The 15785-nt window shown below is 37.1% G+C and overlaps 2 protein-coding genes across 6 annotated transcripts in view; one reads left to right on the top strand and one right to left on the bottom strand.

Moving 5' to 3' along the window:
- Nucleotides 1-13249, bottom strand: part of Trim23 (tripartite motif containing 23) — a 42212-nt gene extending 28963 nt beyond the window's left edge. For 3 of the 4 annotated variants that reach the window (XM_004862870.3, XM_021243005.2, XM_087189549.1), the window contains exons 1-2: nt 13082-13249; nt 6300-6462 (exon numbers count right to left, since the gene is read on the bottom strand). In XM_004862870.3, the coding sequence (XP_004862927.2) occupies nt 6300-6462; nt 13082-13234 (316 nt within the window). In that variant the 5' untranslated portion in view covers nt 13235-13249. The remainder of the gene's footprint in view (nt 1-6299; nt 6463-13081) is intronic. The other variant, XM_087189550.1, reaches the window with a different exon arrangement.
- A 481-nt stretch (nt 13250-13730) lies between these two features.
- The window catches only part of Trappc13 (trafficking protein particle complex subunit 13), a 35906-nt gene continuing 33851 nt past the window's right edge, over nt 13731-15785 (top strand). For both annotated transcript variants that reach the window (XM_004862869.4, XM_004862868.4), the window contains exon 1: nt 13731-13922. In XM_004862869.4, the coding sequence (XP_004862926.1) occupies nt 13877-13922 (46 nt within the window). In that variant the 5' untranslated portion in view covers nt 13731-13876. The remainder of the gene's footprint in view (nt 13923-15785) is intronic.

Genomic DNA, 15785 nt, shown 5'->3' with positions numbered 1-15785 from the left:
TAAAGGATTATTATCTAGAATATATAAAGAACTCAAAAAAATTCAGACCACCACAAATTTAAATGCACAATCCAAAAATGGGCACCTGAAATGAACAGATAATTCTCAAATGAAGGACTAGAAATGGCAAATAAATACATGAAAAAATGTTCAATATCACTGGTATTTGAGAGATGTAAATGAAAACAACACTGAGATTCCATCTCACTCCAAAAAGCATGGCTGCTATCAAGAAATCAACCAATTATAAATGCTGGAGGGACTTTGGGGAAAAAGGAACTCTTTTCCACTGTTGGTGGGAGTGCAGATTGGTTCAACCACTGTGGAAATCAGTGTGGAGATTTCTCAAGAAACTAAAACTAGAGGTTCCATTTGACCCAGCTAGCTATACCTCTTCTTAGTATCTTCTCAAAAGAATTAAAAGCATCATCCACAGTGATATATGGACATTCATGATTTTAGCAGCAGTTTTTAATAGCTAAATCTTGGAAACAGCCCAAATGCCCATTAACTGAGAAGTGGATAAAGACGTGGGTTTTTTTTTAATACAATGGAGTACTAGACATTTATAGCTAAATGGCTGGACCATACTCTTAAGTGAAATAAATCTGACACACATGTTTAAATACTATACTGTTTCTGTGGTGTGAAAAACCAAAAGTGGAAATAAGGACTGAAATGTATAATGGATGTTGGGAAATGGGAAGTGTTCAAATGGGAAGGCAAACAAGGGAGGAGAGTGGGAGAAAGGAAGGAAGGGTCAAGAGAAAAACTGAAAATAGAAGGAAAAAATGGAAACAAAGGTTCTGTACATAGGGAGAGGTGGGGGCTTGAAGGGGGTAAGGGAAAAAAATAAAATTTATTTTAAAAAAAGGACTATCTGGCCACAGTAAGCTTGTACACAAGAAATACTATTTCATACCTAGGAATTAACCTAACAAAAGAAATCAAAGACCTCTTCTCAGAAAACTATGGCACTCTGAAAAGAGACATTGAAGATGACATCAGAAAATGGACAGACATCCCCTGCTCCTGGGTAGGAAGGATTAATAGAGTGAAAATGGCCATACTTCCAAAACTGCTATATAGATTCAATGCAATTCCAATTGAGATCCCAGCAGCATACTTCATGGACCTCGAGAAAACAATCCAAAAATTCATTTGGAACAAGAAGAGACCCAGAATAGTAAAAGCAATTCTAGGTAACAGAGACATGGCAGGGGGTATCACGATCCCCAACCTGCAACTTTACTACAAAGCTACTGTGATAAAAACAGCATGGTACTGGCAAAGAAATAGACTTGAGGACCAGTGGAACAGATTAGAAGATGCAGAAACAATGCCAGACACACTCAGCCATCTCATCTTTGATAAAGGAGCCAAATACCCTCACTGGAGGAAAGATAGCCTCTTTAATAAATGGTGCTGGAAAAATTGGGCTTCAACTTGCCAAAGATTAAAACTAGATCTATATCTCTTGCCATGCACTAAACTAAAATCAAAATGGATTAAAGATCTAAATATTAAAATAGAAACGCTGAACCAGTTGGAACAGAGGTTAAGTAGAACCCTTGAAGACATTGGTGTAGGAAAAGACTTTATGAACAAAGCCTCAGTTGCCCGTGAACTAGCATAAACAATCAACAAGTGGGATCTCTTCTTATTAAAAAGCTTCTGCACAGCAAGAGAAACCACCAGCAGTGTGAAGAGACAACCCCACAATGTGGGAAAAATCTTCACCTGCTTTTCCTCAGACAAAGGTCTACTATCAGGAATCTACAAAGAACTTAAAAAGATCAGACCTCCCAAATTTAAAGACCCAATCCCAAAATGGGCATCTGAAATGAACAGACATTTCTCACACGGAGAAGTACAAATAGCAAATAAATACATGAAAACATGTTCAACATCACTGGTCATTCAAGAGATGCAAATGAAAACAACGCTGAGATTCCACCTCACTCCAGAAAGAATGGCTGCTATCATGAAATCAACCAATAACAAATGCTGGCGGGGCTGTGGGGAAAGAGGAACCCTGCTCCACTGCTGGTGGGAGTGTAGACTGGTGCAACCACTGTGGAAATCAGTATGGAGATACCTCAAAGGACTAGGACTGGAAGTCCCATTTGACCCCGCTATTCCCCTGCTGGGGATCTTCCCCAAAGAATTAAAAGAATCATACCACAGTGATATATGTGTGCCCATGTTCATAGCAGTACAGTTTGTGATAGCTAAAACTTGGAAACAGCCCAAATGCCCATCAACTGGAGACTGGATAAAGAAAATGTAGTTTTTTTATAAAATGGAGTACTACTCAGCCATAAAAAATGACAAATTAGAGACATTTATAGCTAAATGGATGCACACTGAGGCGATACTCTAAAGTGAAATAAATAGGACACACATGTATAAATACCGAATAGTTTCTCTAGTGTGAGAAACTGAAAGTGTAAATAAGGACTAAAATGTATAATAGGTAATGTGAACTAGGAAGAAAAGGGGCAAAGGGGAAGGAAGGGGGAGATGGAGGGAAAAGGAAAGAAGGGAATGGAATTAATATGAGAAAATGGAAAAATAGGAACAAAATCTTTGTAAATAGGGAGGACTGGAGGGGTTGAAGGGAGGGCTGGGCAAGGGTGAAAAATAAGAACCAAGAGAGACTATGTAAAGGTGCAAATTTCCAATCATGAATGTCATTATATTGTATACCTAAAATGTACCAATGATTAGAAGGAATAATTGATAATGCAAAATAGGAAGAAAAGGTCCAAAGGGGTAGGGTTAGTGGGAGGGGCAGGGGAAAGGAAAGAAGGGAAAGGAAAAATGCTGAGAAATGGAAAAAATGGAAATAAAGTCTTTGTAAATAGGGAACGGTGGAGGGGGTGAAGGGAGGGCTAGGAATGGGGAAAAAATAAGAACCAAGATGCATCATGTAAAGGTACAAGTTCCCAATGAGAAATGTAAATGTGTTGTATATCTAAAATGTACCAATAAAAGAATTTAAGAAAAAAAAAAAAAAGAAATCCTATTTCACACTGGAGCCACCAAATATATGCTTGCTGAATGCATATATATGTAAAAATGTAATGGAGCCACTGCCTACAGAGCTCTTCTCTCTTTTGGCTCTTCTTTTCTAAAGCAAAGAAAAGAAAAGAGAAAAAAGAAAAGAAAAGAAAAGAAAACACAACAAAAGAAAAGAGAAAAGAAAACTAAACATCTTTATTCTCCTCCCTGACTTGTCACCTCCCTCCCAAGAAACAGCTTGCTACCCACTCAGTATCCCTCCCTCAGACTTGCTGCCCCCACAAAACCTTCTTCTTGTTTCTATTTTTCACATATATTCTATAACAATACACAGGCAACAAGAGAGCTCTATTTATTCCATTTAAATAAAGTAACAAAACTACCATTTAAAAATATGACCCCTGGGCACTGGTAAAGTGCTTGCCTGGCATACACATGGTCCTGGATTCAATTCCCAGTTTCACTGAAAAATAAAATCAATAAAAATACAACTATGACAATATCCCAAATATTCAGTCATTATGTAATGAACAAAAACACATAAACTCCCAACAGTATCTAGAGAGTGTATTGACAAGTATATCATTAATAATTCCGTAACGATCAAAACAATCTTGATAGTGTAAAATAACGAAGATTTAGATTTTGTTCCTGCAACATCTTAAAAGAGTTAGGGAAGCCAAGAAAGCCTCTGTTCCCCATTACCCATGGTGAGGGACTCATGCGACCTAACCTGCTGGACAACCAAGCAAGAAAAAGGATCTACACCTTGAACCACTATAAACCTCCTTTTAACACTGTCTAACTAGAAGTTCACATGTCAATTCTGCTCACGTGTCACTGGTTAAATGAAAACTGCACAGCTATATGTAACTATAAGAGGGCAAGGAAGTATAAATTTACCCTATGGGCAGAAGAGTACAAACAGAAATACTGCCGATCAGTACTAGCAACTATTGAGATTGGTTTTGGACTAGAAAAAAAATTCTAATTATGACCTTTAATGATAGTTTTCTTTTAAAAGAAGGAATTACAAATAATCTTTATTTTTTTCTTTCTACTTTTCTATTTTTCCAACTTTTCTACAATGTATATAAACATTTCTAGGGCCGGGGATTTAGCTCAGTGGTTTCGTCACCTGCTGCACAAGCACAAGGACCCAAGTTCGATCCCCGGTACCCCAAAAAAAAAAAAAAAAAAAAAATTTCTATAATACAGTTAAAAAGAGATTTTTAAAAAAATGACACCCAACTGTATCAAAGGGAACTAATACATACTCCAGAATGGAATCACAGTTAAAAACAAAAATTATCTACATCCCATAGTAATTACAATCTCTAACCAAGGGAGAGCTATTTTTCTAACGTTGATATGATAGTATACTTGTTTGATTTCAACTTAAGATCCAACCAACCATTCCCTGTCATTTATTTCTACTTTAAACATTCAAGATGTTAATACCTTACCCTGTGGTATTAATGTAAGAGGTTATAGTGCTTCTCAAAACAGTGGAGGAAAGGTTCTAGCCTTCATCTTCAAGTTACCATTTCTGTAAGTATAATTTTTTATTAAGAAATGATATATGTATGTTTTAAAAAATAAAAGGTCAAAAGAATGTGAGAGTAGAGTCATTTCCCCTACCTCTGTTATCTTACAGTAAGTTAATCTTACCTATAATGATGTTATCACTATCCTATATTATTTATCTGATAAATAGACAAAGTATTTACATCGCAGATGACTAAAATCTTTAGAAAACATTTTTTTTTTGGTACCGGCAATTGAACTTGGGTCCTTGCGCTTGCACAGCAGACGGCAAAACCACCGAGCTAAATCCCCGGCCCCTGAAGAAAACATTTTAAAACCATGTTTCTTCACATTTTAAACCTTTCTAGCCTAAAAATATGGGTACTCTTGCTTACTCGGTTAAGTGGATAAATTACTTTAAATAGGTTCTACTTGATATATAGTACAACTACTTTAAAATATGTCTTAATCATGCTATCGACCAGAAAAAAAATGGCAGCTTTAAATGCTTTAGAGAAAATTTCTTTATCTAAAAACATTAAACTTAGAGAAATGAAATTACATTTGTAAAATAAATTTTCCAATGTTAATAAAAGTCATTATTTCCAAATCTGGTATGCCAAAGTAATAACTTGTTTCAAGATATACAAAACAAAGTTTTAGAAGTATGCAAGGTGAAAAAGCTCTGAAGAAGCTCTAAGACCTTTAATTAATTTTAACAGAAAATAAGGAGCAATTATCACAAGATACAAACACTTCTGTCTCTGATACTAATAAATAAAAACATGCTGAAGCCAGTCACTGTGATGTATGCCTGTAATCCCAGCACTTTGAGACGCTGAGGCAAGAAGATCGCACATTTGAGCCCAGCCTGGGCAATTCAGTGACTTAGAAAGGCCTTGTCTCGAAATAAAAAAGGCTAAGGATATAGCTGAGTGTGAGGGGGCTGGGTTCAATCCTCGGTACTATAAATAAATTAATAAATGCATAATTTAAAAAATAAAAAGGTGCTGAGACTAAAATGATTCATCCAAGGGCAGGGATTTAGCTCAGTGGTGCAGTGCCTGCCTGAGTTCAATTTCCAGTACGGGGGGGGGATAAAATAAAATGATTCATCTGTATTTTCATTACTGGCTCATTCACTTGTAAAGAAAATATTTTTAGTGGACTAATGGTGTCAATCAAACGATTTAATCTATGATGAATACAGTATTATCATTTCTTTGACTAGGGCAGTATATATTACTCAGGTGTCTTAAAGCTCTTTGTGTGTAATTATACCTAAATTATATTATGTATAAACATCACAAAAGATGAAATATTAATAATTAAAAATAGACTAGGTTACAGTTAGAAGATGTACTAGAAAGTCTGATTTGTTGTTGTTGTTTTAGAACCGGGGATCGAACTCAGGAACTCAAGCTTGCCAGGCAAGTGCTATGCCGTAGAGTTAAATCCCCGGCCCATTCTGATATTTTTTTAATGGTCTTTGGAACTTTATATTTTTTGTGAGAAGAAATTATTTCAAGCTGGGCATGGTGGCCCATGCCTGTAATCACAGCACTCAGGAAGCTGAGACAGGAGGATCACCACGAGTTCAAGGGCAGCCTAAACTAATAGTGAGTTCAAGTCCAGTCAACTACACAACAAGACCCTTTTTCAAAAAATTAAAAAAAAAATTATTTCAAATGTCATTTATGTTACATGAATAATTTTCAATCTTAAATCCATATAAATAATTTTCCTACCTAGGTCTGTTACTTGTCGATCAAATGGGCAACGTATTGCTCTTCCATGAAGAGGTAACCGAGTGAGACAGTCATGACAGACTGTGTGGCCACAAAGCAGAAGGCGAGGAACTTTATCTCCTTGCAAAGAAAAGACATCTTCACAGACTCCACATTCCAGAACCTAGTATTTAAGACAGAAACAAATAATTTTCAAAGCATACATTTTTGGAGTTTTAAAAAATGTGACCTATTATAATGAATTAATCTTGTTACTTTGTTCCTTTGTGGAAAAAAAGACTTCCTGTTTATAAAACCTTAAATCACATCTTAGTCATTGCATCCAATAGACCCTGACAAAATGGTCATACTAAAATCTCGTTGAAATGCTTTGTTAGGGACCAAGATAATGGTGTAAATTAGTATCATCTTTTTTTTTTTTTTTTTTGGTACCAGGGGTCAAACTTGGGACCTTGCATTTGCAAGACAGGTGGTAGAACCACTGAGCTAAATCCGGGGGCCCAGTATTATCTTTATCTTTTAAAAATTGAATCAGTAACAATATATCATTCTACTCATATTCTCATGCAATTTCTCTGCAAACAACCTTACCCCTGTTAAACTATCATTAATTTCAACAAAAATAATCTAAAATTTGTGGTAGAATGACAGTTGCCCTTTTAAATGATAAAGAACTTGTAAGAAGAGATTACAAGTAAAAGTATCTTCTAGTGTCCGTTTACATCAAATAATGTAAAGGCAAATAACCAATCAGCTGAAACATAAATTTCAATTCTGTTATTAGTAAGTACTGCCCTGAGTTAGAAAATATTTGTCTATCTAGTTCCAATATAAGCACATCACTTGTCTAAAGAAAGGCTGTAAGAATTGGATCTTTCTGATTCTCAGTTCTATGAGTTTATATTTTATAAATGGTCTTCAGCGCTTTTATGCCTATGCATAATTGTCATCTGTTTATCTGTAGTGTTTCATATCTTTAATCAATTAATTAAAAAATACAATTAACTGGGGCCGGGGATTTAGCTCAGTGGCTCTGCTGCCTGCCTCACAAGCACAAGGTCCCAAGTTTGATCCCTGGTACCAAAAAGAGAAAATACAATTAACTGTTCTATTGTACCCCAAACTCCTGGGCTTCCTACTCAAGATCAGACCAGGTGTGGTGGCACATGACTGTAATCCCAGCACTCAGGAGGCTGAGGCAGGACTGCCATGAGTTGGAGGCCAGCCTGGGCCACATAGTGAGTGCAAGGGCAGCCTAAACTACACACCAAGACCCTGTCTCAAAAAACCAAAAACCGGGGCAGGGATTTAGCTCACTGGTTCTGCCACCTGCCTTGAAAGCACAAGGTTGAGTTCAATCCCTGACACCAAAACAAACAAACAAACAAAAAAACAAAAACAAAGAAACAAATGAAGTATTCCAGATCAGCTACAATTTGGTCCACATCTTATTTTTTCCTAACATACACTCATCAGACCCTAAGTTCCAAATATATCATATAGATTGTACTTCCAAGAATACAACAAGCTCTTTCTTGAACCATAGTAATGTTGAATAGCTGAATGATTTCCTCCTAGATTTTTTTTTATTTTAATGAATTAACCAATTCTTAAGTAATTTTTATCTCTTGGCCTACAGTTCAATTCAACTAAAATGACCACACTGTGCTTTGGATCATTGTCTACAATTAAGACCAAAACTTTTAATGACATCACTAGCTTTTCAATCTATCTTTCCCTGTTGTAACAAAGAGCCTGAAAAAGGATATTCCAAATACCAAGAATCTATGTACTTATATAAACAAAGCCCAACAAAATAAAAATTTAAAAACAAGTCTACCACCACTGAACACACAAGGTAAAAAATAGAGAACCCAGGATGGAAATCTGTCTAGATAGTTACAATTTTAAATTTAACTCTGCAATTAATTTGCACTTAGTAGCTGAAATGCAAACATCTTTTACAATAAATTGGTAATTCATAACTGCCTTCGTTCAAAAAAAACTTGAAAGTTTATAAAAAGAGAAAACTCTTTAGATATCTGAAAGTTGAACACCTCTTCAGAGAAATGCAAAATAAAACTATCAAGATATTTTCCAAACAGTTAATAATATTGATAAAGAGAGATATAACTCCCAACCTGATGTGCCAAGTTCGGGTTCCCTGAAATGGAAGAATGAATTCCAAGGAACAACAGAGGGTAAGAGTGGGAAAAATTGGGCCGGGGCATTAGTTCAGCGGTTCTGCTACCTGCCTCAAAAGCGCAAGGACCTGAGTTCGATCTCCAGTACCAAAAAAAAAAAAAATGGGCTGGGGATTTAGCTCAGTGGTTTTGCCGCCTGCTGCACAAGCGCAAGGACCAGAGTTTGATCCCCGTTACCAAAAAAAAAAAAGAGTGGGAAAAATTTATTGAGAGAGAAATAGTACACACTCAAAAGGGGAATGTGGGTGCACAAAGTAAAGAGACACACAATTGAGAACTGGAGAACAGGGATGGGAAATAAGAATAGCTCCTGAGAAACAAAAGGGGTTTCAAATGGGTTGCCAGCAAGGTCATCTCTCTGAGGAGGATGTTTTATAGGGCAAAGTCACGAGGTAGATACAATGTGGGCCAAACTATAATCAACCAATAAGATTACAAGTACAGTACAGTATTGCCACTTAGCTAATGTTGATCCAATAGGGAAGTGGGGCACATAACAAGGGCATAAGGATGAGATCATTAAACTTGGTCCATATCTATAGTCTTAGTCTTGTCTTTAGTTTTAGTAGTCTTAGTCTTAGTGGGTGGGAGAGGATGGCCCATCCCCAGTGAGATAATGATCTATTTCTATGGGAAATCCCCAAAGGCTGGTACCAATTACAGTATAATCTCAAACTTCCATTCATCACTTAGGTAAATATGTAAATCTGGCCACTGTGACTTTAGTCTCAAAGTCCTCCCTTCTCCAGCCACAGTTTTGATGTTTTCATCTTCTGCACTGACTCCCTTGAGGACCTAGCCCTATCTAATTGTCTATTAACTTCTATCTAACTTAGCTGTCTATAATATTTGTATTAATAAAAGTGCACAAAAACAATCTCATACACTGCTGATTGCTGTGAAATATTCATCAAGATGGGCCAGAGATTTAGTTCAGTGGTTCCTCCGCCTGCCTCACAAGCACAAGGCCCCGAGTTCGATACCCAGTACCAAAAAAAAAGAAATATTCATCAAGAGATACAGCCTCTATGGAAGCAACTTGGCAATACTTATCAAAAGTTTAAACAGTTCAGTAATTCGAGTTACAGGAATTTATCCCACAAATATATCAAACACATGTGAAAAAAATCTGTATGTGGGCCGGGGATTTAGCTCAGTGGTTCGGCGGCCTGCCTCGCAAGCACAAGGTCCCGAGTTCGATCCCCGGTACCATAAAAAAAAGTCTGTATGTTATTCCTTACAGTGCCATTTGGATCATCAAAAGATTGGAAATAAAATAAATATATATCAATACCAAACTGGAAAATAAATTATGGTATAATCATGTTATAACACTATGCGTATTAATAAGAAAGAAGTTTTTATGTATGCACACAGAATGATTTCATACAAATAAATCAAAGAAAAAATAATAACTAGAATACATTCATCTTGTGTAAAGCTGAGGAAAGAAAGCAAATACTTCATACATCATAAGCATACTATCTTTCTGGAAGGACACATAGGAAACCAGTAACAATGTAATGTTAATTTTCTGAGAAAAATGAAACGAGGAGAAAACTATCCATAAATTACATTACACACATTTCAATGTAGCCTAGGAAGAAAAAAGTGTTACTTTATCAAATTCAATTAAATACATAAAATATTCACAGTAGCTTAAGACATAAAATAAAATATTAATGCTTTCATTGTAATAATAAACTTATGACAATAAGCTCAAAAGGACCAAATTAAAATTTTACTTAGTTTATTCATATCTTATATCTTTGACCCCATCTCAACACAAGATAACTTACTCACGTTGCCACCACAGATTTTTTTTTTTTTTCAAAAACACTAGCAGCCCAGCCAGGCATGGTGGTACACACCTGTAATCCCAGGACTCTGGAGGCTTAGGCAGGAAGATTGCAAAAGGTTTGAAGACAACCTGGGGTACCCCGCGAGTTCAAGGCCAGCTGGAACTATATAGCAATATCCTGTTTCCAAACAAACAAACAAACCAAACCAAGAATAAAAAAAACAACTATTGGCCAAGTGTGGTGGTGCATATTTATAATCCCAGTTACTCAGATCGCTGAGGCAAAAGAATCAAAAGTCCAATTCCAGTCTGGACAATTAAATGAGACTCTCTCTCAAAATAAAAAAAATTTTTAAAGGCTGGGGATATAGCTCAATGTATGCAATACACCCCAAGTTCAACTGCCAGTACCACTGCCACCACACACACACATACACACATACACACACACACGCACACAAAGCCATTTTAAAATTCTTCTGATTAGTAAACCAAAAGTCTAAAAATAACTTATGAGTACATAACAGAGCAAGAAATTCTCTCCTGAGAATCTATGAATACAAATTATAGCTAACAGCATAAGAAATTAAATCTTAGGAAAAAAATTGTATGTGTCACAAATAATCAAGAAAACTTCAAAATGTATTATGTGTAAATCCAATTTTAATAAACCAGGCCACATTTTAAAAGGGTTTCTAGGAAAAAATAAACTTTTTTGTGATTCTTTTTTTTACATGTTAATTACCTCACAGTATCAGATTTTTGTGTTTTTGCTGATGATCAAAAGTCCTGTCATTATCAACTTGTTCATTTAATAAGAGGGCACTTTAAACAATACTAGAATTAAATAATTCAAGTTTACCTTCCAATGAATACTTCTCACTTTCTTAAAAAACATTCTTACTACATTGTTCAGGAACATTTTACATTTAAAGATGAAAATAAACAAGGTGTACCTCTGCTATATCGAATTCTATGCATTAACAAAGCATTACCAGGTTTTGGTATACTTTTGAGATGATAAGGCAAACACGGTAGCAAAAATATAAATGGCATTGATACCTATTTCAATTATGGAGTGAAACTTCTAGTTCACAAATAATCTACAGATATTTTCTACTTAGAAAAAGACAATTCAAGAATTAAAATCTCAACTATCCAATATGCCTAATAGGAGCCGGGATTTAGCTCAGTGGTTTAGCCACCTGCTGCGCAAGCACAAGGACCTGAGCTTGATCCCTGGTACCCCCCCCCCAAAAAAAACCAATATGCCTAATAATGAGGGTTCCTCAGCTATACCAATTCCCCCAAAATAACATCATTAATATACAAAAGTCAATGGAGGGAGAGGGAGGGAAAGGAGGTGAAGGGGACAGATGTAAAAAGAATTAAGATGTAGTAACCAAGATAAAATTATTTTAAAAATATATACAAACGGGGCTGGGGATGTAGCTTAGTGATAGATCACTTGCCTAGGATATGCAAGGCCCTAGGCTCAATCCTCAGCACCACACACACGCACACACACACACACACACGAAGGTCAATTGATTCAACTACCAATATTGAGTCACAGGTATAAATATCTCATTTGTAGTCATATAAAACCAATCTTAGGTGAAAAATCATAAATACCTATAATTCATGATGTTGAAAGAATTTCAGAGATCTGGTTCACTGGTTCTGAATTGTGGTTGCACATTGAAATCATTTTCAAGAACTTAAAAAAAAAACCATACTGATGTCAACAGAGTACATCAGTAGTTTTCACAAAGTCCTCAATTTTCCTAATATGTAGCCATGAATGAAAATTACCAATCTCTTGGATTACAGATGACCTTGGGGTTCACTCTATGAACCATTGAAATTTTCTTTTCAGATCTTTTCATATTGTAACGGAAATCATAGTAAGTCCTACCTATTTCAATTGATTTTTTAATTTTTTAGTGAATGCATTTTGGTGCATTTATACGTGGGAGAATCTCAAACTTGAAACATAGATAATTTATATATCCTCGGGTTAACGCCCTATGTTGCAGTTGGGAGACTTCTTAAAAGTTCTGAAACTGAACTACTAAGAGAGGCGGTAATACACGGATGACAACAAAAGCAACCCAATAGTGGAAAACGCAGACTTTAGAGCCAATCAACCCTGAGTTTTTGTCATTATTATGTTAATCTAAACCTGTTTTCCTCCATGTAAAATGGGAATTGGCATCTATCTCGTAAGTAAACACTGACAAACCAAAATACCTAAGTAGTTCCTGGTGTTCACAACAGCTCAATTTAATTTTTAAAACGCTAATCAAGCCAGGCATGGTGGTACACTCCCGTAATCCCAAGTACTCGGAGGCAGTGGCAGGAGACTCGAGTTCGAGGCCAGCTTGGATTACATGGTGAGTTAGTTCAAGGCCAGCCTGAATTACGTAGTGAGACCCTGTCTCAACAACAACAACAAAAGCGAATTAATGCCTGTTTAGCTTAACTAAAAACCAGGAATTGGGGAAAGACCTCTCCTAGTCACTCCTTCAGGCCTACAAGGTCCTTTTCACAAACGTCCCGGTTGTCGATGTTAACATCAGGCATGAGCCGACCAGGCAACTTCAAACCAGGGGGACAAAAATAGCAGAAGGGAAGGCAAGACTAGCAAGACCAAGAGGAGCTCAGTGACCTCGCATCCTGTCCATCGGAACGTGGGCCGCAGCGACGCAGCCAGGTCTCCAGGATGAACCGAAGGGAGGACGACGGTGGAGAACAGAGCACGCAATGTCCCTCACCTTCACCACAGCCGTTCCCCGGCTGCCCTGTCGACCACTGTCTAGCCCCGCTCCAGGCTTGTTTACAACCAGGGCAGCCATCCTGCGAGGAGAGCCACAGCAAACAGCCCTCGGAACCTCCAACTGAGGGGCGGGGTTGAGCCATTTACCCATAAGGCTCTGCTTACGCAACTGGCGCAGAGACGCCGTGCGAACCCGGGAGCCTCCCGCCACCATCTCTCAGCCTCCTCCCAGCCATTGGCTGTTTGGCTGCACAACCTTGCGCATGGGCACATTGTTTTTCACAAGGAGCTTGAAACTGACAGAAGAAAGATATCAAGGGGAACAAACGAGATAAAGCACAATTTAAGGTTTCAGGATAAAATCTTCCCTCTTGTAAGGATTTCTCCTCTCCAGTTAGATACCAATCCCGGTAGAGATTGGGGAACTACATGTCCCTGCATGCAATACGATTTTTGTGTAAATTTAAAATCCCAGCATACCACTTCCTGTCTTTTTTTACTCTAGTGTAGACGTCTGGGGGGCCTGAAATGTAGCTTCCTGAAGTCTTGATGTGTGATTGGAGGTGCGTAGGCCTAGGCATAGGTATATAAGCGAGAAGAGATGGCCTTGGTGACAAAAAGCCGTTGGGCCTGTAAAGGACGTAGTAAAAAGAGAATTTAAGGTACGCCTGGCAGAAAGAAGTGAGAAGCTCATTTGACCCCAGGCCTTCCCAGGCGAGCCCTGTTGTTTTCTTCCGGGCCAGCCTGAACCTCCCCGGCCCCCGTAGGCTGTAGGTCTGAAGTGCCCGTCAAAATGGAAGTAAACCCCCCCAAACAGGATCACTTGCTGGCGTTGAAAGGTAAGCTTTTGAAAACTTGCTCTCCCTTTTTCTGCTTTCTCCCTTCTCTCACTATTTCTTCAAGTTTTTGCCGCCTAGACTTCGCCTTTGGCATGTAGGCCTTGTCCTTCTTAAACTCTGTTAGCGGTCGCCCTCTTGCTCTCTGTATCTTGGCACAGAACGGTAGGAAGCGATTTCAAGCTTCCGGTTTTTAGGATTAAGAGCTGCCTACTAGAATGAAATGATGCTTGATAAGTCACTGATTTGTGCTGCTGCAGTCACCAGGTTATTTAGGTACAGAAGCAGACGTCTTGACCCTGCCTAGGAGATCTCTGTTGTCTGGAATAAATTACAGCGAATTTAAAGTGCTTTTTCCTTTTCGGCTGTTCACGTGGCACGAACGAAACTAGGCTTCAGTTTTATCTGTAGAATGAGTATTGCAAGGTAATGTCAAAGATTTGGCAGTACATGGTACTACATACAGCATGTAACAAATTTAAAACTGTTTGGAGTTTATTTTGGGGGTTTTTTTTGGTACGGGGATCGAACTCAGGACCTCGCGCTTGCCAGGCAGGCGCTGTACCACTGAGCTAAATTCCTGGTTCCTTTGCAGTTTATTTCAAAGCATTATGTATGTAGGAAATAATGTATGTCCAAAATCTCTTATCAATTTTCATTTTTCTGCACTTCACAATTTCGAGTGAGTTTGATGATTTAGATTGCCTAGGAAAATCTTCAAGAGTAATTTTCCTGAAATCTTTTGTTTGAATTTTAAATTTTATATCATAAAAAATAGTAAATTTTTATCATGTCTTCTACCTCAAATGCATACTTATCTCTCAGAGTTTAAGCAACTTTTCTAGAGATTACAAAGCTAGTAAGTGATGGAAGCAGTGCTTCAAAACAAGGCCTGCCTCCATTTTTCCAAGATAATTTGTTGCCTCATGAATGAAACAGCATTTTCAGAGATCATTACCTTGCTGACTACTTTGATAAGAATTTGGAACAATTCTATTGGTTGCTAGTTGTCATTTTATACAAATTATACTGTTACACACAACTAAATTCCAGTAATATGGAGACTAGATGCCATCTGGAATTTTTAGATTTCTGTTACTCTTCCTTTTCAAAAATAAGACAGTGAAAATTGAAACAGTGTATTCAAGCAGACTAAAAGGGCAAGTGCTTTCAATTTCATTGCTAGCTTGAGCTTTATTAAGTCTCTGGTGATATTCTTCCCCCTTTGTCCTATTTAATCAAGAATTTTACAAGTTTTAATTTTACTGATATGGGATACCACATATATCAATTTCCATGGTTAAGTTTGCTTCCTTAAATATTAGTATCTAAAATATTAAGATACTACCTTGTTACTCTAGAAAAGAGAAAATTTTATTTAAGAAGAGCTCTCACAACTTCATTTGTCTCAAGTATAACACCTCATAAATTCAGACAATGAAAACATTCACAGTGTCCTATCTTACAATGTGAAAGAGTAAGGAAAGGAGAAGGAAAAAAGTAAGGAAGAGAAAAGGAAGGGAGAAGGAAATTCTTGAATTTTATCACATAGTTAGATCATATTAAAATTATGGATGAGTACAAATTCCCAGTGATGCATGTGACCATAATGTATACCTAAAATGTACCAATAAACTTAATGAATAAAATTATGGCTGTTAAGGCTCACAGTCATGTACAGATTTGTCAAGTGTGTTAGTGGACATGAATTATTTTGAGATTAGTTACTTAACTCTTTAGAGTCAGACAATGACTATTGTACTATGACAGGAGTTCCAACTCATGGTCATGCTAGCAATGGAAGAACCTTCATTAATTCTTTAATGATTTTTGAGGGAATAATTCAACCTCTTATTTTTTTCTAGA

Source organism: Heterocephalus glaber, unplaced genomic scaffold (assembly GCF_053883595.1).
Source record: "Heterocephalus glaber isolate CG9 unplaced genomic scaffold, H.glaber_assembly_v1.0 deba00001543, whole genome shotgun sequence".
Taxonomy (NCBI): Eukaryota; Metazoa; Chordata; class Mammalia; order Rodentia; family Bathyergidae; genus Heterocephalus; species Heterocephalus glaber.
Note: the sequence above shows the minus strand (reverse complement) of the source record. Positions and strands in the feature narration are given on the sequence as shown.